Source organism: Gadus morhua, chromosome 19, assembly GCF_902167405.1.
Source record: "Gadus morhua chromosome 19, gadMor3.0, whole genome shotgun sequence".
Classification (NCBI taxonomy): Eukaryota; Metazoa; Chordata; class Actinopteri; order Gadiformes; family Gadidae; genus Gadus; species Gadus morhua.
The window spans coordinates 21,599,082-21,624,081 of record NC_044066.1 but is presented as its reverse complement, the minus strand read 5'-3'; the positions used below and the strand labels follow the sequence as shown (position 1 = coordinate 21,624,081).

Below are 25,000 nucleotides of genomic sequence, written 5' to 3'. Positions count from 1 at the left end.
TTTCTATGAAATCCTATTCACTAAAATTCACCCATCTTCATATCCTAAATTCATTTAATATTTTAGGCCTTTATTGAGAAAACAAGCCCACCTCTATAGCTAAAGTCAACATGTAATAGCTTGACTAAACACTGATAAGATAATAACAGACAAGATGGTACTGGTCGTCTGGTCGTCTGCTCATAGCGTAACGTCTGGTTCCTCCTCTGGTTCCTCCTCTGGTTCCTCCTCCGGTTCCTCCTCCGGTTCCTCCTCCGGTTCCTCCTCCGGTTCCTCCTCTGGTTCCTCCAGAGTTCACGGGTCGGGACCGGCCCCGGCAGCTGGCGCTGAACAGCAGCACCACCGAGTACCACCTGAGGAACGTGGTGTACGACACCGAGTACGTCCTGTCCCTCTACGTACTGTTCGGCACCGTGGTGGGACCTGGCATCACTGCCACCTTCCGCACCTGTGAGTGTCCCGCCGCTTTACCGTGTTTAACAGTGTTTAGTCATTAGGGCATTTAGCGACTTACATCGGTTAATACAAACATTGACAAGCCTACGGCCGAGTCAACCCTGCAAGGCGACAGCCAGCTCGTCAGGAGCAGTGAGGGTTAAGAGTCTCGCTCAGGGACACATCAACACTGGGGAGCTGGGGATCAAACTAGCAACCTACAGGTTACAAGACAGCTGCTCTACCTCCTGAGCTACTCTTTAACAGCATGTAACAGTATAACAGCATGTAACAGTGTATAACAGCATGTAACAGTGTATAACAGTGTATAACAGTGTATAACAGTATGTAACAGTGTATAACAACATGTAACAGTGTATAACAACATGTAACAGTGTATAACAGTGTATAACAGTATGTAACAGTGTATAACAACATGTAACAGTGTATAACAGCATGTAACAATGTCAAAGTATAACGCTAAATAATAGTTCTACATGTATATAGCTGAGCTGTCCTAACTAATGAAGATATGAGGCCTTGTTAAAGCAGCAGCCATCTTGGCTCTAAGGGCGAGCATGTAGAACCAAGATGAACCAAAATGGCCGTTCTGTGAATAAGGCCCCCCCACTGCCCTCCAGCCCCGCTCGGCTACGTGTCCAACTTCGAGGTGGTCTCCTACACCAGCACCTCCATCGACGTGGAGTGGAGTCCCATCGTGGGCGCCACTGAGTATAAAGTCACCTGGAAGACAAGTAAGGGCCATTGTGTGTTCAAGCATAGCTCCATCGCTGCATGACTCTGTATCTTTTGTTATCGATTTCTGGTGGGTTTTTGAAACCGGTGTTTCACAGGCAGAGATCCTGATATCAATTGAGTGTGTTCTGTTGGCTCATTATCGTGTGTGTGTGTGTGTGTGCACGTGCGTGCGTGCGTGCGTGCGTGCGTGTGTGCGTGCGTGTGTGTGTGCGTGTGTGCGTGTGCGTGTGCGTGTGTGCGTGTGTGTGTGCGTGTGTGCGTGTGCGTGTGCGTGTAGATGATGGTACCAGCCCCCAGTCCCGGTACCTGGAGAAGAGTGTCCTGTTTCAGCGCGTTGAAGGCCTGAGGCCCGGGACGGCCTACACAGTCAGCATCCACGCCGTCTACGGCAACACGGAGGGGCCAGAGATATCCCTGTCCCAATTCACAGGTATAGGAGGCCATGCTGTTCTAACAATACAAGTTTATACATCTCAGAATATACACTCAAGATATATTAATTATATATATAGTATATAATTAGTAGTAGCCATTTTCTCCCCCCAGTTATATTATAATATCACTTGCTCTATCTCTCTCTCTCTCTCTCATTCTGAACGTTTGTCATTCTCTCACACCCCTTACTTACATTTACTTTTACTCCTACCTATCTATCATCCTCATTGTATGGAGGGTGTAACTCCCCCTTTCTTAAAGCGTACGTGTGTGTATTTATACGTGTGTGAGCGCCTGCGTGTGTGTATGTGTGTGTGCCTGCGTCTCTGTGTGCACCACTCTGTAAACACGCATGTGTGTATGTGCACACTCATGTGTCTGTATACGTGCACGTCTGTGTCTGCGTGTCATGTAACGTCCCAGCATGATAGACTATAGACATAGACTCAACTACTGACATAGACCCAGACTGAGGACCTGAATAGACACCGCGGCGAACGCCTCGATATGGTAATTAAGAGGGTGGTGAGAGAGGGGCGAGAGACGGGCGAGGGAGGGGCGAGGGAGGAGCGAGAGAGGGGCGAGGGAGGGGAGAGAGAGGGGAGAGAGAGGGGCGAGAGAGGGGCGAGGGAGGGGAGAGAGAGGGGAGAGAGAGGGGAGAGAGACGGGCGAGAGACGGGCGAGAGAGGGGCGAGGGAGGGGAGAGAGAGGGGCGAGGGAGGGGAGAGAGAGGGGAGAGAGAGGGGCGAGAGGCGGGGAGAGAGAGGGGAGAGAGAGGGGCGAGGGAGGGGAGAGAGAGGGGAGAAAGACGGGCGAGAGAGGGGCGAGGGAGGGGAGAGAGAGGGGCGGGAGGGGAGAGAGAGGGGAGAGAGACGGGCGAGAGGCGGGCTAGAGGCGGGCGAGGGAGAGGGGCAAGAGACGGGCGAGGGAGGGGTGAGATAGGGAGTGAGAGAGAGGCGAGAGAGGGGCGAGGGAGGGGCGAGAGATGGGTGAGAGACGGGCGAGAGAGGGGTGAGAGAGGGGCGAGGGAGGGGTGAGATAGGGGGCGAGAGAGGGGAGAGAGAGGGGCGAGGGAGGGGCGAGAGACGGGCGAGAGAGGGGCGAGAGAGGGGCGGGAGAGCCCTGCGGTCTATCTCTCCCCGCCGTGCCTCCCGCCGCCGTCTGATGGACGCGTCGTGTGTTTTGTTGTTCCCGTTTTAACCTCGGCGGACGTCCCCGGCACCTCGTCGGACACCCCCTCATCAGCCTATCACTGTCCCATCTGTTTGTTGAGGGGGGGGGGGGGTGGCGGTTTATCTTTAGCTGCGAATGAAAACCAAAAATAAAATGTGAGGGACTCTCTTCATTAAGTACACAGCGCCGGGCTGAGAGGAAGAGCAGATATGACGTGTTCCCGGTGAACACCGGTCGTTACGGCATGGAGAGACGCCAGGCCTGTCCCCAGCTTTGTAGGAGCATATAACTACTAACTATCTTGTCATTTGCGGCAATGTTTGTTTCATCCAACGCAGCTTGCATTGATCCGGATGAAGGTCATTAGGAGCAGGTAGAGGTTAGCTTGAGGGCTTCTTGCCTACAGGTCAGGTTCAGACATTGGGCATCGAGCCCGGAACACTTTGGCTGGGAATCGAACTCCCTAACCACAGGATATCATGGCATTGGTAAAAGTCAGGTCACACATTTTCACAAATTGAAATCATGACCAAATTCAATTCACTGAAATGAAGTTACATCCCGATCGGAGTGAAATCCATGTTGTGTTCATGCCCTGACATGTTGCATGAGGGGATGCGTCCTAGTGTTCCCTCCGGAGGTGGGACTGAAACCCTGTGCTCTGCTAGCCGCGCTCTCCGGTTCGGAGCTGATCCAGACCGTGAGGGAGGTGAAGCTGGTGGACATCGAGGTCAACTCCATCAGCCTGTCCTGGAGGGCCACCAACGGGGTGACGGGCTACAAGGTCTCCTGGAGCCACTTCCAGGGTAGGAACACCCCCCCCCCCTCCCTCCGTCCCCGACCACTGCTCAGCACAAGTCATTGGTCCACTTTTCAGCCTATTTTTGATATTTGATTCAGTTTATTATTATTTTTTACCCTAAATCGATCAATTAATATCAATTCATCTTTTTCTGGGTCACTGAGGATGATCTGATATCATCTCTGGTTCCAACGCACAATGTTCCATTTCTAACTTTCCCCGAGCTTCTTGTTTCCTGTTACGAAATTCAGAAGGGTTTTTATTATCTGCGGTGGTCGGTCTATACTGTGTTGAATGTAAACCTTACACACACGTCTCTAATGTCTAACTAGAGAGCGTTGAGTTTGTGTTCACTGTTTACTGCTAATTGCTGATTCAGGATCCAGTAACATCATCCGTTGAAACAAATGTGAAGCAAAGCAAGAGGAACACCATGGTCGCCCAGATTGGAGCTAGCCTGGCATCAGGCTACATCCCAGTATTCCAAACTCTGACCTGCGTATTGACTGAACCTTGTAATGTGCTGGCCCGCCTCTAGGGGGCGGTCTGAAGTCCCAGCTTGTGCCAGCCCCTGCCACCACCTTCACCATCCCCGACCTGCAGGGCAGCTCGGCCTATAAGATCCAGGTGTCCTCCATGTTGGGCAGCAGGGAGGGGAGCCCGGCACTGGTCACCGCTCGCACACGTGAGTCCAACCCTGGACGCTACATACTGTGGTCGTTATGTGTTGCTGACGCGTCTTTTGCAGGAAAGTGAAAATACTTGTTTGACATAAACATTTCATTGAGTTTTTCTATTTTATTTTCTGTTCATTAACTCATCTTTGACCTAAGAAAAAATGCATTGTCATGTTTATTGAATATTATGTTGTCATTAATCAATATTGATGTTGTACACACATTTTTTTTATTGCAGCTTATTAAACTGTACTTATTCTTTTAAAAATCGAATGTATAAATATAAAAACATAGAAACACAAGAATGATAATGGACTCAAGGAGTTTTATTGAAAATCGTAATAATGAACTAAGGGAGAGTGAGAGTGCGTCTGCTCCCTGTCCCAGTGGACCTGCCCAAGGTGAACGGCTTCACAGCGCTCAACACCACGGACAACGGAACGCTGCTCAGCTGGGCCAGCGTGGCCGGGGCCTCGGGGTACCTGCTGTCATGGAGGCACATCTCAGGTCAGAGGTCACCCTACCCCTACCGCTCACACACCCCCCCCCCCCCCCCCCTCTCCTACACATCTCAGGTCAGAGGTCACCCTACCCCTACCGCTCACACACCCCCCCCCCCCCCTCTCCTACACATCTCAGGTCAGAGGTCACCCTACCCCTACCGCTCACACCCCCCCCCCCCCCCCCCCTCTCCTACACATCTCAGGTCAGAGGTCACCCTACCCCTACCGCTCACACACCCCCCCCCCCCCCCTCTCCTACACATCTCAGGTCAGAGGTCACCCTACCCCTACCGCTTACACCCCCCCCCCTCCTCAACATCTCCATCCCATTCCCGGGACCTCAGCCCCACCCTGGTTATCCCAGGAGGATTGACAGGGAACGCTGCGGCTTCCGACGCACGTCAGTTTGACCGGAGCAGGAGACCTTCTGAGGCGCTCATGACTTTTGAATAACTTAGTTTATTATCTGAGGGAGAACAGGTTCTCCATGATCCATCTCTCTCCCTCACTCACTCACTCTACCTCCCCCGTAGAGTTGGACACCAAGACGGAGACCCTGGGCCTGGCCACCTCCTACAAGGTGCTGGACCTTCTGTACGGCCGGACCTACATCTTCACCATCAGACCTCTGTACGGGGAGGTGGAGGGCCCCGTCACCACCGTCTACCAGAGGATACGTAAGCACAGCCCCCCTGGCCTCGTTAACATGAGACACCCTGGCCTCGTTAACATGAGACACCCTGGCCTCGTTAACATCATACACTCTGGCCTTGTTAACATGAGACACTCTGGCCTCGTTAACATGAGACACCCTGGCCTCGTTAACATAAGACACTCTGGCCTCGTTAACATGAGACACTCTGGCCTCGTTAACATGAGACACTCTGGCCTCGTTAAGATAAGACACCCTGGCCTCGTTAACATGAGACACTCTGGCCTCGTTAAGATAAGACAACCTGGCCTCGTTAACATGAGACACTCTGGCCTCGTTAAGATAAGACACCCTGGCCTCGTTAACATGAGACACTCTGGCCTCGTTAACATCAGACACTCTGGCCTCGGTAAGATAAGACACTATGGCCTCGTTAACATAAGACACTATGGCCTCGTTAACATCAGACACTCTGGCCTCGTTAACATCAGACACTCTGGCCTCGTTAAGATCAGACACTCTGGCCTCGTTAACATCAGACACTCTTGCCTCGTTAACATCAGACACTCTGGCCTCGTTAACATCAGACACTCTGGCCTCGTTAACATCAGACACTCTGGCCTCGTTAACATCAGACACTCTTCAGAATCTGCTCAGGTGAAACGGCTGTGAGATCGTGAAGACTTTCTCGGCCTAAAACGAACGGTTCTACGAGAGATGTAGACAACTGTCCTACGTAGAAAGCACCTCCTGTGGTGGTGTACACCACTTTCAAGCTAGATTGACGAGGGATAGGTTGTCGTCTAGAGTTTAGACTGAACTCGCGGAAGCGTCAAGTCCCGCCCTAAGCTCCGACGCCACTGGTCGTTTCACATCATATGCCGATGATGTGAAACACTCTGTGGTATCTCTGTGGGAACAACTTGATTCTTGATCTGATTTCTGTCACGCTTCAAACTTGAAGCACAATTTCTGCTCCCTATATTTTGGGCTTTACAGGGAAGTATGATATAAAGTGTCTGTACTTTAGTTTACTTTAAAACTAATACCAGTAAACTAATACTGGTTGTTGCTCCTCCCCAGTGGCTCCGGAACCTCCCCTGGTACCAGTCCGGCCAGTAGCTCCTCCCCTGGTACCAGTCCAGCCAGTATCTCCTCCCCTGGTTCCAGTCCGGCCAGTAGCTCCTCCCCTGGTACTAGTCCAGCCAGTAGCTCCTCCCCTGGTTCCAGTCCAGCCAGTAGCTCCGCCCTCATCTCGCCTCGACCCCGCCTCCCCTCCCGTGGCCGTCGCCATACCCACGGGGGATCGAGGAACCCCCAAGAGCAGCCCCACCCCTGCCAGGACCCTGACCAGCGTGGTTACCATGGCAGCCGTCACTCCCACCAGCCCCCCCCCAGTGCCCAAAGCAGAGACCACGCCCCCTGCTGGGCCAGGTAAGGTTGAGACCACAGCGACGTTATTACCTATTAGATACACACTGTATACATGTTGATGAACACCATCATCAACGTAGAAAGTTAACGAGCTGGGGAAGCTGATTATTATACCATTTTACTTTTTGGCGTTTGCTCATCTGTGACTGTGTGTGTGTATGTGTGTGTGTGTGTGTGTGTGTGTGTGTGTGTGTGTGTGTGTGTGTGTGTGTGTGTGTGTGTGTGTGTGTGTGTGGGGGGGGTGTTTTGTGCTGTTACTGTTTCATTATTTTGCTCTCCTTATTGACAGCGTGTGGTAAGGTCAAAGCCGACATTGTGTTCTTGGTGGACGAGTCGTCCAGCATCAGCGCAAACAACTTTGACAAAATCAAGGACTTCCTCTTCAGAGCAGCCACGTACTTCCCAATCATTGGTCCTCAGGGCACTCAGGTCAGCCAATCAACAACGAGCGGGGGAATTAGCCTAATGTCGTAATGATTTGCATGTTGTAGTATTGGTTTGTAGAGAACCAATGTATGTGTATTTTTTTATTTCTCTGATGCTAAACAAAGTTTCCCTCATCATTTTCTCTCCCTCTCAGTTTGCCGTAGTTCCCTTCAGCAACGAGCCGCGGATAGAATTCCGTCTGAACGCCTTCAAGGACCGAAACTCTCTGCTCAGAGCCATCAGAGCACTGCGCTACGGTGGAGGAAACACCAGAACAGGTCTCTGGAACACACCAAACACAAACACATACGTTGACATGACATACCTTAAGACCATGAACAAAAGCTGAGCTCGGTCTCAGATTATTGGCCTTCATCTTTGAATGCTTTTTTTCCCACCTATAGTTTGGTCAGATAAAATCTGATTCGGGATTTGAAGTTGCATCTTTGTTGAGTGTTTGGTGTGCACCGGATCTCGAATGAAAGTCAGAGATGCTCCAATGTTCAGCAGAAACTGATTTGAATTGAAGAGGTGTGAAAGGGCCTTAAAATACCCCCTCAGACTTCATCACACTGACATGTGATGTTAGACAGGTTGTGAGCCATGAGAGCTTTGGTGAATGTGACACTACTTCCTCAATCATATCATAGTGCAGCAAAACTATTTACCATTGAGCTTCTATTCATGAGCAGGTTAGGGTTAGCAGGTTAGGGTTAGTGGTTAGGGGTTAGCAGGTTAGGGTTAGGGGTTAGCAGGTTAGGGGTTAGCAGGTTAGGGTTAGCAGGTTAGGGTTAGCAGGTTAGGGTTAGTGGTTAGGGGTTAGCAGGTTAGGGGTTAGCAGGTTAGGGGTTAGCAGGTTAGGGTTAGCAGGTTAGGGGTTAGCAGGTTAGGGTTAGCAGGTTAGGGTTAGCAGGTTAGGGGTTAGCAGGTTAGTGGTTAGTAGGTTAGGGGTTAGCCGGTAGGTTTTTAGCAGGTTAGGGTTAGCAGGTTAATGTTTAGGGGTTAGCAGGTTAGGGTTAGCAGGTTAGGGGTTAGCAGGTTAGGGTTAGCCGGTTAGGGGTCAGTGGTTAGCAGGTTAGGGTTAGCAGGTTAGTGATTAGGGGTTAGCAGGTTAGTGGTTAGCAGGTTAGGGGTTAGCAGGTTAGTAGTTAGCAGGTTAGGGTTAGCAGGTTAGTGGTTAGGCATCTAGCTCCAGAACTCAAACAAGTAGACTGCCTACATCGCGTTGAACCAGGACGCCCAAACCACGAGACCTAAATGCATCTACAGGTCATGTAATGACCTATAGATGATGTTCAACGTCATGTCAAAGCAGGCTGTAGTACAGTCCATGCTACATGCCAACTAGGTGGCTCCCACACTCCTCCTAGGTGGCTCCTACTGGGTTCCTCCAGAAAGAGGCCCAGGTTGGGGATGTTGGAAAACCGGTTTATTGTAGAGGTTGATTGACATGGAGGCCGGAGCTGGTGTTCCATGCTGCAGATGAGTGTGTGTGGGTCTGGCTGGTTCAACCAGTGGGCACCTTCATCGCTCAATGTGCAGCAGGTGTGCAGCCTCGCCAGCCCCGGAGCCCGGTCAGTCGGACTCGGGCTGGCTGAGATGCTTCAACCAGCCACCGTCCACCACACTCTGCACAGGCTTATGTTAGGGTTACCTCCATGTTCCTCTAACCGTCCACCCCCCCCCCCCCCCCCCCCCCCCCCCCCCCCCCCCCCCCCCCCCCCCCCCCCCCAGGGCAGAGCATGGGCTTCGTGCTGGAGGACGTGTTCCAGGAGGCCCAGGGGATGAGGCAGGACGTGGCCCACGTCATGGTGCTGATCACGGACGGCCGGGCCCAGGACGACGTGCTGCCCCCCTCCAGGATGGCACGCGCTCTGGGTACGCACGCACGCACGCACGCACGCACGCACGCCTCACGCACGCACGCACGCACGCACGCACGCACGCACGCACCCACGCACCCACGCACGCACGCACGCACGCACGCACGCACGCAGGCAAGCACCACGCACGCACGCACACAAGCACGCCTGCACGACTGCAAGACCGTACACACGCACGCATCAACGCACACACGCATTTGGGCTATGAATCATGAAGCGGTCTATTTGTATGCACACCCCATTTATGCAACCTTTTTAAAATAGGCTGTATTTTTAGGTCAAATATAAATGAAAGGTCAATGTGTAGCAAGCCTCGTCTGTCTGTCCATCAGGTGTCAGTATTCTGGCGGTGGGGGTGGCTAACGCAGACCTGGAGGAGCTGAAGCTGATCGCCGCCCCCACCAGCTACAAGAACATCTTCTTCTCCCCCACCTTTGAGGACTTTCCCTCGGTGGAGCGGGAGTTCATCCATAGCCTGTGCAGCGAGGAGCTGCTGTCTGAGTACCAGCTGGCGGACCAGGTGAGGCCGGGAGAGAGCGCACAAGACGTGTTGAGAATGTAATCATCAGACGTGTTTTCACTGCTTTTTCATTGATATTCTTTAAAAAAATATGATATACAGTTTTGACTATATTATTTAAAATGTCCTACCTTTCCTCTCCGAATCAGTTTGCTCTGTTGAGAACTATGTTGATTATCAGTAAAAATATTGATTGAGTGTCACATTTAATCAACACAGTTTCGTCTTAAATGAAAGAGAGCAGTGAAAAGAGCTACAGCGCGGGTTTAGCCGTACTTTCAAACAAATTTCAAAGAGAAGACGTACAGAGTGACAGAGGTGTCGTCTCTATTATTATTGTCCTTAAGGATGTGATATGGTTTAATGCATGCACCTATGGTTGTGTTGTGGTTATGGTTGTGTTATGGTTATGGTTGTGTTGTGGTTGTTTTCCCAGTCCTCCCAGCTAGACCCTCCCACTGGGGACGCCGAGGAGCTGAATGAACCAGAGGGACCTTCATGTCTCTCCAAGTGTATGAAGGTGATCCACAGGTTCCCACATGGTCTCTGATGTCACTGTTCCACAGCCCTGTCACTAACAGGCTCCCACATGGTCTCTGATGTCACTGTTCCACAGCCCTGTCACTAACAGGCTCCCACATGGTCTCTGATGTCACTGTTCCACAGCCCTGTCACTAACAGGCTCCCACATGGTCTCTGATGTCACTGTTCCACAGCCCTGTCACTAACAGGCTCCCACATGGTCTCTGATGTCACTGTTCCACAGCCCTGTCACTAACAGGCTCCCACATGGTCTCTGATGTCACTGTTCCACAGCCCTGTCACTAACAGGCTCCCACATGGTCTCTGATGTCACTGTTCCACAGCCCTGTCACTAACAGGCTCCCACATGGTCTCTGATGTCACTGTTCCACAGCCCTGTCACTAACAGGCTCACACATGGTCTCTGATGTCACTGTTCCACAGCCCTGTCACTAACAGGCTCCCACATGGTCTCTGATGTCACTGTTTCATAGCCCTGTCACTAACAGGCTCACACATGGTCTATGATGTCACTGTTCCGCAGCCCTGTCACTAACAGGCTCACACATGGTCTCTGATGTCACTGTTCCACAGCCCTGTCACTAACAGGCTCACACATGGTCTCTGATGTCACTGTTCCACAGCCCTGTCACTAACAGGCTCACACATGGTCTCTGATGTCACTGTGATAGCTCACGGGGAATGGTCCAGCCCTGCTGTTTTTTATATCAGAGCGTACGGCTTATTTCTTAAAGAGGTGATATTATGCCACCAGGTGTGAGTGTGATTAGCCATTACGAGCCTTTTGCTAGATGTATGATGGATAGATGAGCAACACTTGCTACAGTCCAGGTGGTAAGCTGGTAGTCCAGGTGGTAAGCTGGTAGACTGATCTATCAAGAATAGATCTAGGTGGAAAGAAACAACAACACAGGAAAAGGGCTGTTTTTCGAACGGCTTGTAATGGCTAATCAAACTCACCCCTGGTGGCATAATGTCACCTCTTTGAGTGCAGTCTACAACAACACATCTGTTTTTTTGGGGAAAAATAATCAATGCAAATGTTTTTCACACAGATTGCTTTTATAAAAATCTTGAGCCTGTGCTTTTTTATAACCTTATGTCAATATCCACTTTCAGGGACAGAAAGGTGAAAAGGTGAGTTGAATTAACCTTTTAAAATGATTGTGATTATTTATGAAATAACTTTAGGATTTAACCTGGAGTTCTTCTCTGAAATAGTTGAATAAACATTTCTTCCTGTAGGGGACTGGCTCTGGTCTTGGAGGATTGGTGAGTTTTGAAGATGAAAATTATTTTGTATCTACGGGTTGCAATGCAAGGTCTTCACATTTGATTCTTCTACAAATATTCTGATCGGTTTTCTGACCAAAGCATCGGTTTTCTTTCATTGTTGTGTCTGTCTGTCTGTCTGTCTGTCTGTCTGTCTGTCTGTCTGTCTGTCTGTCTGTCCGTTTGCAGAGATTTCAACAAACCCCTGGAAAGCCAGATCCCTTTGCGCCATCCAAAGGGGAAAGAGGGGAGAAGGTAATTCAGAACCACCACGCACGCACACACACACTGAGAGAGAATTTGACTACATCCTTTGAAGGATTATGATTACGGTAATATCTTGCCTTATATGCTATATGAATGAGTTAAGCGTGGAAAAGAGAGCCTCTTAAAGAAGATCATCCGATGTTCTCTGCCATCATTATGTACTAATTTTCCTTGTACAATAGATTTCTTCTGATGAGGTCGGGACAACCTAAAAAGTGTTGTGACTGGAATGGATGTGGAAGGCTAGGAAAGAGGGGAACTCGGTGTTCCTTGACGGATAAGGGGAGGCCATGTTAAAGGATGAGGGGAAACTGGGTGATAGGTTTGTGGCCTTTCACCCAGTTGAACTTAAAGACCATGAACAGAGGAAGAAACAGAAGTTAGTTGACGTTAAAGCCAGGTATTGCCATTGTTTGATTACAACCCTGGCTTGGAGCTCATGGGAGGAATCACAGAACTGCGGTTATAAAAACTGGAAGAGGAAGTTGGTGTTCTGCAGACCAGCTTGGCTTCTGTATTCCTTTTTTTGAAGTTCTAAATATTGGCCTTAATCTTTATTCGGCGGTTTCCTGCCCTGTTTCCTTGGAAGGGTTTAAGGGATGTAATTTCCACAGCAACATCAACACACACACATTTTCACAGTGCATTCATGTTAGGAACCCAATTAAGTTTCTGTATATCGATGCATAGATAACCAAGAATATATCGGCACCACTTTCAGAACCAATATAAGTAAAACGTTAAATGTTAAATGTTAAAATGCTCTCATCATTAAACATTGGTCAATTTCGATCACCCTTCATCTGGGCTTCAATGCTTTGCATCCATGCATCTCTCTGTGGGAAGTGGCAACAGTGTGTTAGTATATTTAGTTCATCAGCTGAAAGCAAATACAGAGAGCAGACTGGGGATATACACCACACAGCTGGGAGTTATTTGGATAATTATAACCATTATAACCAGCCGGTTTTATGTAATAGTCAATAGTTACAGGAGCTCCGTTCTGCTGCCTTCATCTGGCAATAGTATCCGTCCGCTATATAAGTCTTCAGTTTAAACACTAAAACGTTAAATTCTGTCTTCAAATCTGTGACTGTAATTAAGGGCTTTGTTTATTAATAAAGGCCTTAATTACAGCTTTGATGATGGATGTTTAATAGTAAGCCCTATGTATACAGAGCGTCAGGAAGAGGAAGTGACCCTCTGGTTCTGACCGGTTATCTGGGGATAACATCAGGGGTGGAAAGTTGAAGCTTAGTGTCGGCTACACACAATTAAATGTTATCATTATTACGTATTATTTGGGTGACATTAATTGTTTTAATAACCACCAGCATTTGTCTTTTGTGTAACTTCTTAATTACTGAGCTAAACGATGCAATAAAACGGATCTGTTACATCAATTTATTAAAAAAATTATGTGGTTGATATATGAAAACTAATGGGGTCAAATACCTTCCATTATGTCTAGACATCAAATGGGTTCTGTCCGGGAGGAATTACCAACCACACTCTTTATTAAAAGACATCACTTTAATAACTTGCATATTCCATTTCATCATAGTTTTCCATGAAGTTTAAAAGGAATCACGTTGTACTTTGTCTTTTCTCTACTTATGTCTTCAAGTCGTATTGGTTTCCTATGACCTACAGCAAGTATGTTGAGTACAGACTTCCACTTTCATTGCTGACAAATAGGGCTGCACGATTAATCAAATTCAAATCGAAATCGCGATGTAATAGAACGTGGTATGCAAATCGATAAAAAAAAAGTGATTTGTTACCGTTACTGACTGGAAATCAGTACGATTAATTTATTATTATCTTTTTTTTCATTCAATAGTTGAATAAAGTTTATAATATAAATTAATCTCACCACATCGGCCTGGCCTAAAGGAAAGAGCAGTTTTTTTGTTGACTGCTTCCAATGTTGTGTTGGTCATACTAAAGAATGATTTATTTATTTGTTAGTGAATAATACACAACATAAGGAACTCAAGTCATAAGTCATCAGAAGAGCAACATGTGTGGTGACATCGATGTGTTTTTCCCTTGGTAATGCTGCGGTACGCCTGCTCCACGTTAGCACTCTGAATGACGCACGTCGACAAGTGGCTCAGTGACGTACTGGCACGCTGCTCTGTGAAGAAGTATTCTATTTTCTGTCTTTCTCGAAAAAACAGAAACTACTGTTATTCCATTTGCCTTCTTCACCAGCACCTATAGTTCCAGGTGGTGGGGTGGGGTGCTTGACCCCTTAAGGAGATGCTTGACCCCTAGCGAAATAACCACTTTGCTTGAATGGTACATAAAGATTGTCTTATGGCCCCTTGAAACCACTGGCCCCAGTAGAGGGTGTGTCTACATCCAGCAGTCTACACCTCTCCCGTTATCACTTTATCACCTCTGGTCGGGGCCTCAGTGCCTCGGGGGTCTCCAGTCTGTCTCAGCTTTTGGTTTACGGCGGTATTACATTGCATACTTTTCCCTCCCCTCAACAGGGGCCTTCCGGAACAGATGGTATTCCTGGGTTGCCGGGGAGACCGGGAAGGTCTGGACCTCCCGGTTCTGCCGGCCAGCGGGTAACGAGGAGCCTAACGGAGGCGTGAGCAGATGTTGTGTCTGGGGTTTATCGTTTTTCGTCTATGACTAACGCTGATGCTTCTTCACAGGGTGGCCAAGGTGTTCCCGGGGACATGGTATGTTTCGAAAAGCTCTCACGTGAATAAATAGTATTAATGAACAAAAACCTTTATTGATTAAGCATAACCTCATTTTATATTTAGTCGACCGAGTTGGAGTACAGGATATAAGAGTATAATGCAAGCTGTCAGCCGCCACCATAAGCTCTCCTCTGTTCCAGTGAAGTATGCCCTCTCTTCGGGTTCATACACCTTGTTGTAAATTATATTAAAGGTCTCCACACAATCCCACCTTTTTGGTCGTAAATCCATCTGAGGTGTGTTGTGTTCATAAACATCCTCAGACAGCACAGCAACTCCCACTTCCCCTCATTGATGTTATTCCCACAAATATAATTGAATCACAGTAATAAACACAATCAAAGCAGAACAGACACTGTTTTGTATTGCTCTCATCAAAAAGAAGTACCGGATGGCTCTACTGAATTTACCGATACCAGAGAATGAACAATGAGGCTTTTCTTTTCAGGGCCCTCCTGGAAACACAGGGTCCAAGGGCCAGAGGGGAGAGAGGGTGAGTGGAACCACTAGCCTCTTCTGACCTCACAAACATGTCCGCCAACACCAACCACCCTGACGCCCGCTGACAACCGTACGGTAGAAGCCGTTGAGTCCACACGCTGGTTGACCCTCGACCCTCTCTGCCTCGCAGGGCGACCCGGGATACGTGATCGGGGGCACGGAGGCCGGCTACGTCCCGGGACGGAAAGGAGAACCCGGTTCCTCTGTGAGTAATCCCCCGGAGAACCACGATCGCTCGTTTACTCGACGTTTACTTTAAATGTCGTTCACTTTTACTCAATGTTGATGCAATGCTTGCGTGATGCGGACACAACGTCTCCACGATGTTTAAACGATGGTTGCTTGATGTGATTTTGAAATTGCTTCTCCACGTGACCTCCGCCGGGTGCATGTGACTGATGTGTCTCCCATGTGACCTCCGCCGGGTGCATGTGACTGATGTGTCTCCCATGTGACCTCCACCGGGTGCATGTGACTGATGTGTCTCCCATGTGACCTCCGCCGGGTGCATGTGACTGATGTGTCTTCTCCATGTCACTTCCGTCTTGTGTATGTGACTGATGTGTCTCCCATGAGGGTCAACACTCATGCTGATATTAATATAGAAACATGGCCGCTCCATCCCTGGCTCCGTGCACGGCGTTGACACCGTCTACATACTACTGTCAGAGAGCACCAGCAGCTCTGACAGATCCCCCCATTGTGTTGATCAGCGCGCCCCTCTGCCTCTCACTCCCAGGGCCCCCAGGGGCCTGCGGGGGTGCCGGGGGTGTCTGGAGCCCAAGGCCGGCCGGGACAGGAGGGCCTCGCTGGGCCCCCGGGGACATCCATCAAGGTACCGTGGCCCCGGGCGATCCGGGGTTCCTCGCGCTCCGTCATGGACACCTTGGATAAGATCTTCGAGATGTTTTAAATCATGTAACATGCGTCCTTCATTGGAGCACTCCACATGCTGCTTTGTTTCATCATGTATTCATGTTCTCACGTCACACAGTCGACTCCACACAGTCTGTTGTTACAGCAAGTCCAACGCCAGGCCCCACTCTTTACACGTCACGGGGCCTTGAACCCGACAGCGTTGCCCTTCTCTGGGGTTGGATTTGCACGATGTATTATCTTGAACTGAGAATCACAAATCTTTGCTTTCATGTCTGGGCTTTCTCTTTTTAGCCAATCTAAACGTGTGTGTGTGTGTGTGTGTGTGTGTGTGTGTGTGTGTGTGTGTGTGTGTGTGTGTGTGTGTGTGTGTGTGTGTGTGTGTGTGTGTGTGTGTGTGTGTGTGTGTGTGTGTGTGTGTGTGTGTGTACCTGGAAAAAGCAATTCACACTTCAAAGAGTCCTAACTTGTTAGAAAATATAACCGAAAATAATTCTTTGTAGACCAAGAACCTTACCGTTAATATGAAAATATAGTTTGAATATATATATGAATGCAATGTTTTTATTTGCATCCTTCATATCGTTTTGATTGTTAAGAACTATTTGTATTTGCAGGGTGATACAGGAGAGCCTGGGGCTAAAGTAAGTACAGAAGCTGTTTATTCATCTGCTCTATTAACACACATTCGTTATTCCACAGTGGACTCTATCCACCTAGTGGCCTCGTTGGTCGCCGGGGTGGGGAAACCCTCTACAATATTTGCGTCTGCTTTAGATAAAGCAGACGCTTTATCCAAAGTGACTTATAATAGGTACATTTGTCAAAAGAAAGTGAAACAATTTGTCACTGTCAAAATGCATTCTCAAGCTACCTGGGTGGGAACAGGAATACAGAATTAGAAAGAACAAGTAGAGTTGTCATGGTTTCCAAAGATTGTGAAGGGTTTTCCCACCCAACTAACCGATTTGCCTGCCAGATGCTTTGGGTCGAAAGAGACACTAGACAGAGGGACCAGAGATGTGGGACTGTGGTCTGTAAATCACACTTGATCTCTGGAAGGTTTCAATAAAGTACTGCAGGATCCTCTTGTGTCTTGTTTTGGACTGGGAGCATCTTAATGAACCAGGATTTGTTTTGTGAAGGGTCTGCGGGGGAAGACGGGGCAGAAGGGAGACCCGGGAGATCAGGGAAGAGATGTAAGTTCTGATTAGTTACTGAAAACACTCTACAAATATAATCACCTGTTTCTAACGTTATCACTCAATTGAATGGGAATTATCGGTCGTCAGGAGAGGCCTACTGTTCCTGCCACTGGGCTCAATGAACAGTAGGTTCAGATTTTGTTTCTATGCTTCCCTCCTGCCTCTGAAACACACGTACCCACGCCGACCAGGGAACTGCGGGACTGCCCGGTCCGATCGGGATAGACGGAGTGCCTGGGTCCCCCGGGGACGAGGGACAAAAGGTAGTGCTGTTTCTGACCCTGCAGGATGTTGGCCAAAATGGCGTTGTGACTGTTAACGTGTTGTTCTAAGGCCGGGGGGCGTTTTGGGTTTTGTCTTGTCAGGGTGAACAAGGAATAGGAATACAAGGAGTACAAGGCCCGCGTGGATTTGCAGGAGAAAAGGTACTCTGTTCTAAGGCTGAGGTTGCGTAGCTCGTGGTCCTAAAAGAAGAATGTTGATATGTCAATCAGTGTTCATACGTGTAGTCTGTTCCAACACAACTTCCACCACAACGTGACTGACTCATCGGAAATGTCGCTCAGAGAAGATTACGGAACAACAACCATGAAAACAGCTCATGTGATGGAATGACCTCATTTGTTGTGTCTTGCTGGACTTGCTGGATTTCTCTCAGAGGTCCTTCGATACACTCTGACTACCATTTCATTTTCATAAATTCACTTTTTTTGCAGGGTAACATCGGATCCTCAGGACCAATGGGACCCAAGGTATTGCCATATTCAGCCAAGTATTAACAAAAAACAATATTATGTTTCTCATCTTTTCTTTTACATTAAGTGTGTGTGTGTGTGTGTGTGTGTGTGTGTGTGTGTGTGTGTGTGTGTGTGTGTGTGTGTGTGTGTGTGTGTGTGTGTGTGTGTGTGTTAAAGGGGGCCACCGGCGACCAGGGCATCCAAGGAGTCACCGGTCTTCGGGTACACACCATCCCCTTCATCTCCACAGATATACACATATATATACATGTATACACATATATACACATATATATATCCATATACACACATATATATCCATATACACATATATATATATATATATATCCATACACACATATATATCCATATACACATATATATATATATCCATATACACACATATATATCCATATACACATATATATATATCCATATACACATATATCCATATGCATGTAGCGCGTGAGGACTAGCCTGTCCTCTAGCACCATGATTAAAGAGCGCCCTTCTCTCCCCGTCTGCAGGGGAAAAAGGGGTTGAAAGGAGAGCAGGGAGAAAAGGTGAGGTCATCCATCACCTCTCCTCCCCACCACCTGTCCCGAGTGTTGTGTTTTCAGTTACATTATGTTATAGTGCGAGTCATCAAACGGATTGGATTGGCTTGGCCAGAGTGTTTGTGTGTATGTGTGTGGGTGTGTGTGTGTGTGTGTGAGGCATTATGTGTGTATACGTATGAGTGTCTGTGGTGTAATCTCGGTGTGTGTGTGTGTGTGTGTTCTTCATCAGCATCATAATCCTTTTTGAAAAGTTGTAAATGATGGGTTCAATCCTCAAAGCGATAAACACACAGTTTCAACCGGTAGCTCAACAAAGGTACAGAATGACTGCGTGGGCCGACCGTGACAGCCCACTGAAATGGGATTATTCAGCGGTGTTCTGTCCAACGGCTGAAGCTTGATTGTGTTTCCCAGGGGGACGGAGGCGAGAGGGGCCTGGTCGGTCCTCAGGGGCCTCTCGTGAGTATTGCATTAGTCCTTTCTTATTGACAACTGAGGAAATTATATGAATGACTTTATATGCTTTTCCTTTCTACCGTACTGCACTTCCATGATTCCAGATGTAGAGGTAGTTCTGGAATGACTTTTGCCATTGCCTTCTCCCAGCTAAGAAAAGCTTCTTCAATGCTTCAAACCCTCACACAAAACTTCTGACAAATCCATCCTTGAGTCATGATATTATTTCTTTAAATTGTGTCACCTGCTGAAGTGCTTTAACGACCACCATTAACGAGGACATATGGGTGACGTGCGTTGAAATTGACAGTAGTTAGAGTGAGAAAAATGTGCATTGACATTTGTAAAATTATCCCATCGATTCACCACTTTTTGATGAAAAGGAAAAGTAGTGTCTGGTTTTACGTCCATTACCATGGTAACGACAATGATTTGTATTTCACAGTGATGTTATTTCCATCGTCGTGCTTTCGCTGGAGCACAGGGCTGCAGAAATGTAGCCAGAAGGAAACGGCTTTCAAACCAGTTTGCTTGTTGTTTGGCTGGATTCTAGAGTAAATTTGAATTTCCGAAATAGTGCCAGACTAAAATATGAATATGAATACAATCCATATTCTGTTGGATGTTTTTCTGCCTGTCGCTGGTATGACTTAGATCTTCTGTTGTTGAGCTTGACTTTTGTATCACCCCGAGAAGAAGCATTCCTCCCCCAGAAAAACATATCCGCCGTGTCTGGTGATATATGGTGAAGCCCTTGGTCAAACTCATGCAATCACAGACCACTCATCAGCCACAAGTTCCGTTCGTATCCTCACATTCAATCAGCCCCGTTACGTCAGCGATGCGCTCTCTGTTGTTCTTCTAAATGTCCACGACCCAAACAAGGTATAGAACCTCAGAACGAGGGCCCTGTACCCCGTCCAGCGGCGGTAAGCACGAGGTATAGGACCTCAGAACCAGGGCCCTGTACCCCGTCCAGCGGCGGTCAGCACGAGGTGCAGTGATGCTGCTCCCTGTGGACGAGCTTCTGTTGGTCATTAGGGCGGAGAAGGCCTGCATGGTGGTCGGAGCCCCACAGGCTCACACCTCTGTGGGTGACCGCGCTGGGCTTCACATGGCTGGCTTTTAATCTCAGATGCTCTGGAGGGGAGCTAATTATCTCCACCCACGTCCTTGTTTAATTTTGTGTTCAAATATCATTATCGTCATACTTTCTTTACATAAAGCTGTGGCTAAGCTCGCATACGGGAATATAAAGGTTAACCACAAATAATTCAAACATTTTTCATACCTACCAGAACATTTTGGAATGCAACGATAACCGGATTTCTAATAACAAAATGATTTCAGTCCTCAACATGAAGCAAGGAAATATTTACACCGTGTGATTGTGCTTTGGTACTCTCCCTTTATAGTACAGGGTCAACTACCACTTACACCTTATAGTACAGGGTCCGATACCACTTACACCTTATAGCATAGGGTCCAATACCACTTCCACCTTATAGCATAGGGTCCAATACCACTTCCACCTTATAGCATAGGGTCCAATACCACTTCCACCTTATAGCATAGGGTCCAATACCACTTCCACCTTATAGCATAGGGTCCAATACCACTTCCACCTTATAGCATAGGGTCCAATACCACTTCCACCTTATAGCATAGGGTCCAATACCACTTCCACCTTATAGCATAGGGTCCAATACCACTTCCACCTTATAGCATAGGGTCCAATACCACTTCCACCTTATAGCATAGGGTCCAATACCACTTCCACCTTATAGCATAGGGTCCACTTCCACCTCCACTAAACCACAGGAGCCGACCTTCACTCTCCTCTTGTCATCGAGCGCTGATGGCCGTCCCTGCGTCTCACTCATCACCGTCACGGCCCCCCGTCCCCCCGTCCCCCCGTCCCCCCGTCCCCCCGTCCCCCTGTCCCCCCGTCCCCCTGTCCCCCTGTCCCCCCGTCCCCCCGTCCCCCTGTCCCCCCGTCCCCCTGTCCCCCTGTCCCCCCGTCCCCCCGTCCCCCCGTCCCCCCGTCCCCCTGTCCCCCCGTCCCCCCGTCCCCCTGTCCCCCCGTCCCCCTGTCCCCCTGTCCCCCTGTCCCCCTGTCTCCCGTCTCCCCGTCTCCCTGTCTCCCTGTCTCACCGTCTCCTGTCTCCTGTCTCCCTGTCTCACCGTCTCCTGTCTCCTGTCTCCCTGTCTCACCGCCTCCTGTCTCCCTGTCTCACCATCTCCTGTCTCACCGTCTCCTGTCTCCCTGTCTCACCGTCTCCTGTCTCCTGTCTCCCTGTCTCACCGTCTCCTGTCTCCCTGTCTCACCATCTCCTGTCTCACCGTCTCCTGTCTCCCTGTCTCCTGTCTCCTGTCTCACCGTCTCCTGTCTCCTGTCTCACCGTCTCCTGTCTCCTGTCTCACCGTCTCCTGTCTCCCTGTCTCCTGTCTCCTGTCTCACCGTCTCCGGTCTCCTGTCTCACCGTCTCCTGTCTCCTGTCTCACCGTCTCCTGTCTCCTGTCTCACCGTCTCCTGTCTCACCGTCTCCTGTCTCACCGTCTCCTGTCTCCCTGTCTCACCGTCTCCTGTCTCCCTGTCTCCTGTCTCACCGTCTTCTGTCTCCTGTCTCACCGTCTCCTGTCTCACCGTCTCCTGTCTCACCGTCTCCTGTCTCCCTGTCTCACCGTCTCCTGTCTCCCTGTCTCCTGTCTCACCGTCTCCTGTCTCACCGTCTCCTGTCTCACCGTCTCCTGTCTCCTGTCTCACCGTCTCCTGTCTCACCGTCTCCTGTCTCCTGTCTCACCGTCTCCTGTCTCCTGTCTCCCTGTCTCCTGTCTCACCGTCTCCTGTCTCACCGTCTCCTGTCTCACCGTCTCCTGTCTCCTGTCTCACCGTCTCCTGTCTCCTGTCTCCCTGTCTCCTGTCTCACCGTCTCCTGTCTCACCGTCTCCTGTCTCCCTGTCTCACCGTCTCCTGTCTCACCGTCTCCTGTCTCCTTCCCCAGGGGCAGAAAGGAGACCACGGACACAAAGGAGACGAGGGGCTCCGGGGGTCGCCTGGGGACCCCGCTAAGGGGGTAAGGACCCCATCAGCACTCATCATATGATGAGTATCAGAACACATTCTGAGGAGGTTGGGACACAGTGATGAGCCTCCTGTCTCTCTTTCACAACAGATACTCGGTCCGACGGGGAAGAAAGGAGCCAGGGTGAGTCGTCTGTTTGTGTTTAGCCCCCACCACACTGGATTTATCTAACTCTCATCCCGACCGTGTGTGGCCGTCTCACTGTCTGGTCGGTCTCAAAGAGAACAGAGTACGAGGCGGGGCAGGGGAGGGGATAGCACAGCGACTCTGTCTTCTTCTTGAGGCCCAGTTTGTTAAACGAGCCCTCGCAGACTTCCAGAGCGCTGGAACATCACAGCGCTCCTAGGACCCGACGTGAGCCGTGTCAGACCTCAAGACGTATCATGCTTGGTTAAGGCGCTGTAACTCCTTCCTCTGAAGTCCTACATCAGTCTACTGGGTACTATTTAGAGTGGTGAACATATATCTCCGTCCCTCCTCGTCCTTCATCCCACCCTGTTGTGTGAGGTGTTCCTCACCGGGGCTGACGCCGCCTACATGGGGCCGTACGCTGAGCGCTGTGTGTGTGTCCGTCTCTCAGGGGGACGTGGGCCCGGTAGGCCCACTCGGCCAGCAGGGGGTCAAAGGACTGCAGGGGATCAAGGGAGAAAAGGTTTGAACGATAACACACAACACAACTCTGCGCCTCACTGTGTCTGAAGTCTGTTTTAATCTTTAGCGTTCAGACGTTATGGGTGGTGGTAGTGTTGATGATGATGATGATGATGATGATGATGACGATGATGATGATGATGCTGCTGCTTTGCAGGGCAGTCCCGGTTTCGGCGTTCCAGGACTGCAGGGACCCAAGGGAGAGAACGGGGAAAGAGTGAGTCACAAGAAAACATTATTTTGTGACGTGTGGGTGTGTGATGTGCGTCTGTGCATGTGTGTTTGTGTGCTTGCATAATCCTGATGCAGACAAACCACAATTTGTGAACGTACTTTCTCCTCCTCAGGGAAATGTTGGTCTATCGGGGAAGCCAGGGCAAAAGGTAACAAAAAGAATTCCGTGAAGATGAAAGAACAGTATGAGTACAGAAATAAAGAGACCAAAGGTTCATGTTGAGGATCACCACTTTTCCTCCAGGGGCAAGATGGCTCAAAGGGTGAAGGTGGGGGTCTTGGGCTCCCTGGAAATCCTGGAGCTCCGGGATTAAGAGGTAAAGATGTAAGTAAATCCAATGTGGTTGTTGATTAGCGACTGTTGATAGAAGCCCCATCCTCATACCTAAATGACCCTACCCTATTAGATATTCTCCTTTTAGGATACTTTTGAGAACATTAAATCTGTCTGCAGACCTGAAGAAATGTATGGTTTCAATAGCATGTAAGCTACGTTCCAATGATATATTGTTCACTGCCATTCATGGCATGGTATGTAGTCCACCAATTCCAAACCTGACTCTTGGTTTATTATACGACATCCAATTAGAACCTCTCTGAAGTCCTGTTCCAATAGCATGCTGTAGAGAGGCCTCGCCCCATTGGCTAGTCTCAGTTGGTTTGAAGAAGAGGGATTTGGCAATAAAGCAGAAATTCAACAGCTCTGTTTTCCACCAATATGAATTCAACACAATTTGACCGTGAACAAAGCGTGGTGAGTTCACTCACCCAGAATGTGTGTCTTGTTGTGTTCACGGATTGACACTTGACAAAGTAGATGATAGTCTCTACTCTGGTGCGTGTATGTAGGGTGAAGCGGGAACTAAAGGAGAACGTGGTACTCCGGTAAGTCATGTGTTTGATCTATTTATGGGCATATTTCAATCCCTCAGCATGTCGAATAAAACACCACCAAGTTTAAGACTCATGATACTGAAGACTTACTGACGTTTGGTCTGTTTAGAGTCTGTTTGGTGAAATATGAAATGTTTTTAATGTGTGATTGACTCTAAAGTGTTTCCTCTCATTCCCGAAGGGTGAACTGGGACAAGGTGGACGGCCCGGGGATCGAGGGATTAGGGTGATTTTGGTTTTCTAATTTCTCATTTCTGTTGTTTTTTCATAATGGTTCCAATTTATAATGTGTGTGTTGGTTTTATGAACCCCCGTCTCCCAGGGGCCACTGGGCCTGCCGGGCCGCCCAGGGGACTCAGGGGGCAGAGGAGAAGGAGGCAAGCACGGCCTGCCGGTAAGGAACGCACACACACACACACACACACACACACACAAACACACACACACACACACACACACACACACACACACACACACACACACACACACACACACACACACACACACACAGACACACACACACACACACACACACACACACACACACACACACACACACACACACACACACACACACACACACTCCCGGCATCTGACGTGTTCTCAGGATGTTGCGTCACAGTGACGCCGATGTCACCACAGTTGTCAATTAAAACGAGAGCCAAGAGAGATTGCATCAGCGTATCGTTACTGAGCTGAATATGAATTCATACATTCATTCATTCATTAGGCAAGGTGCAGGGGAGTAGTGAGATTAACCTTATCTTCTCTCTTTCAGGGAACAGACGGCAAGAAGGGGGACAAAGGAGACAGCGTATGTTTGTATTGGAGATCCTCTCTTATTATGACACATTGTTCCCTCTCGTTGACTTCCTGCTCTTTGTGTCCGTCTTATCCTTTGGTCCGGAAACTTTTCGAGCCACCTGTCTTTTTTTCCTTTGCCGTCTTTCAGTCTGATCTTTGCCACCGATACGCCAGACATTGAAATCAACCCTTTTGTGGATCATGAATACATTTATTACTTGTATGTGTTCTGATTAGAGTGTTTACAATTCAGTGGCGTCACATCTTTTGTTGTTCTCTACGTGTTTGTTGTTGTTTATTTGTATTAATATGTTGTTCCTTCGGCTGCGTCTCCTCAGGGAAGGCCAGGACCTCCTGGAACAGCCCATGTAAACGCCTTTATTACCATTAAACACTTCAATCACCTCTCCCACATCCACACAACACTCAAACACTCCATCTCCCAGAAGGCCTTCAGACACCTGTTCTGGAGTTTGTCATATGACTCAATTC

At 48.9% G+C, this 25,000-nt stretch overlaps 1 protein-coding gene across 1 annotated transcript in view; it reads left to right on the top strand.

The window, feature by feature from the left end:
• Window positions 1-25,000, top strand: part of col7a1l (collagen type VII alpha 1-like) — a 176,133-nt gene that overhangs the window by 115,850 nt on the left and 35,283 nt on the right. The window contains exons 7-46 of the mRNA XM_030342552.1: window positions 292-450; window positions 1,077-1,190; window positions 1,472-1,624; window positions 3,471-3,608; window positions 4,143-4,289; window positions 4,669-4,788; window positions 5,318-5,461; window positions 6,520-6,870; window positions 7,160-7,299; window positions 7,451-7,574; window positions 9,031-9,174; window positions 9,512-9,699; window positions 10,136-10,219; window positions 11,362-11,379; window positions 11,488-11,514; window positions 11,704-11,769; window positions 14,283-14,363; window positions 14,454-14,480; window positions 14,953-14,997; window positions 15,136-15,210; window positions 15,745-15,840; window positions 16,499-16,525; window positions 17,027-17,080; window positions 17,278-17,349; window positions 17,452-17,511; window positions 17,803-17,838; window positions 18,001-18,045; window positions 18,351-18,386; window positions 18,798-18,842; window positions 21,845-21,916; window positions 22,016-22,048; window positions 22,506-22,577; window positions 22,734-22,793; window positions 22,924-22,959; window positions 23,055-23,135; window positions 23,660-23,695; window positions 23,886-23,930; window positions 24,027-24,098; window positions 24,483-24,518; window positions 24,847-24,876. Coding sequence (XP_030198412.1) covers window positions 292-450; window positions 1,077-1,190; window positions 1,472-1,624; window positions 3,471-3,608; window positions 4,143-4,289; window positions 4,669-4,788; window positions 5,318-5,461; window positions 6,520-6,870; window positions 7,160-7,299; window positions 7,451-7,574; window positions 9,031-9,174; window positions 9,512-9,699; window positions 10,136-10,219; window positions 11,362-11,379; window positions 11,488-11,514; window positions 11,704-11,769; window positions 14,283-14,363; window positions 14,454-14,480; window positions 14,953-14,997; window positions 15,136-15,210; window positions 15,745-15,840; window positions 16,499-16,525; window positions 17,027-17,080; window positions 17,278-17,349; window positions 17,452-17,511; window positions 17,803-17,838; window positions 18,001-18,045; window positions 18,351-18,386; window positions 18,798-18,842; window positions 21,845-21,916; window positions 22,016-22,048; window positions 22,506-22,577; window positions 22,734-22,793; window positions 22,924-22,959; window positions 23,055-23,135; window positions 23,660-23,695; window positions 23,886-23,930; window positions 24,027-24,098; window positions 24,483-24,518; window positions 24,847-24,876 — 3,389 coding nt within the window. The remainder of the gene's footprint in view (window positions 1-291; window positions 451-1,076; window positions 1,191-1,471; window positions 1,625-3,470; window positions 3,609-4,142; window positions 4,290-4,668; window positions 4,789-5,317; window positions 5,462-6,519; window positions 6,871-7,159; window positions 7,300-7,450; window positions 7,575-9,030; window positions 9,175-9,511; window positions 9,700-10,135; window positions 10,220-11,361; window positions 11,380-11,487; window positions 11,515-11,703; window positions 11,770-14,282; window positions 14,364-14,453; window positions 14,481-14,952; window positions 14,998-15,135; window positions 15,211-15,744; window positions 15,841-16,498; window positions 16,526-17,026; window positions 17,081-17,277; window positions 17,350-17,451; window positions 17,512-17,802; window positions 17,839-18,000; window positions 18,046-18,350; window positions 18,387-18,797; window positions 18,843-21,844; window positions 21,917-22,015; window positions 22,049-22,505; window positions 22,578-22,733; window positions 22,794-22,923; window positions 22,960-23,054; window positions 23,136-23,659; window positions 23,696-23,885; window positions 23,931-24,026; window positions 24,099-24,482; window positions 24,519-24,846; window positions 24,877-25,000) is intronic.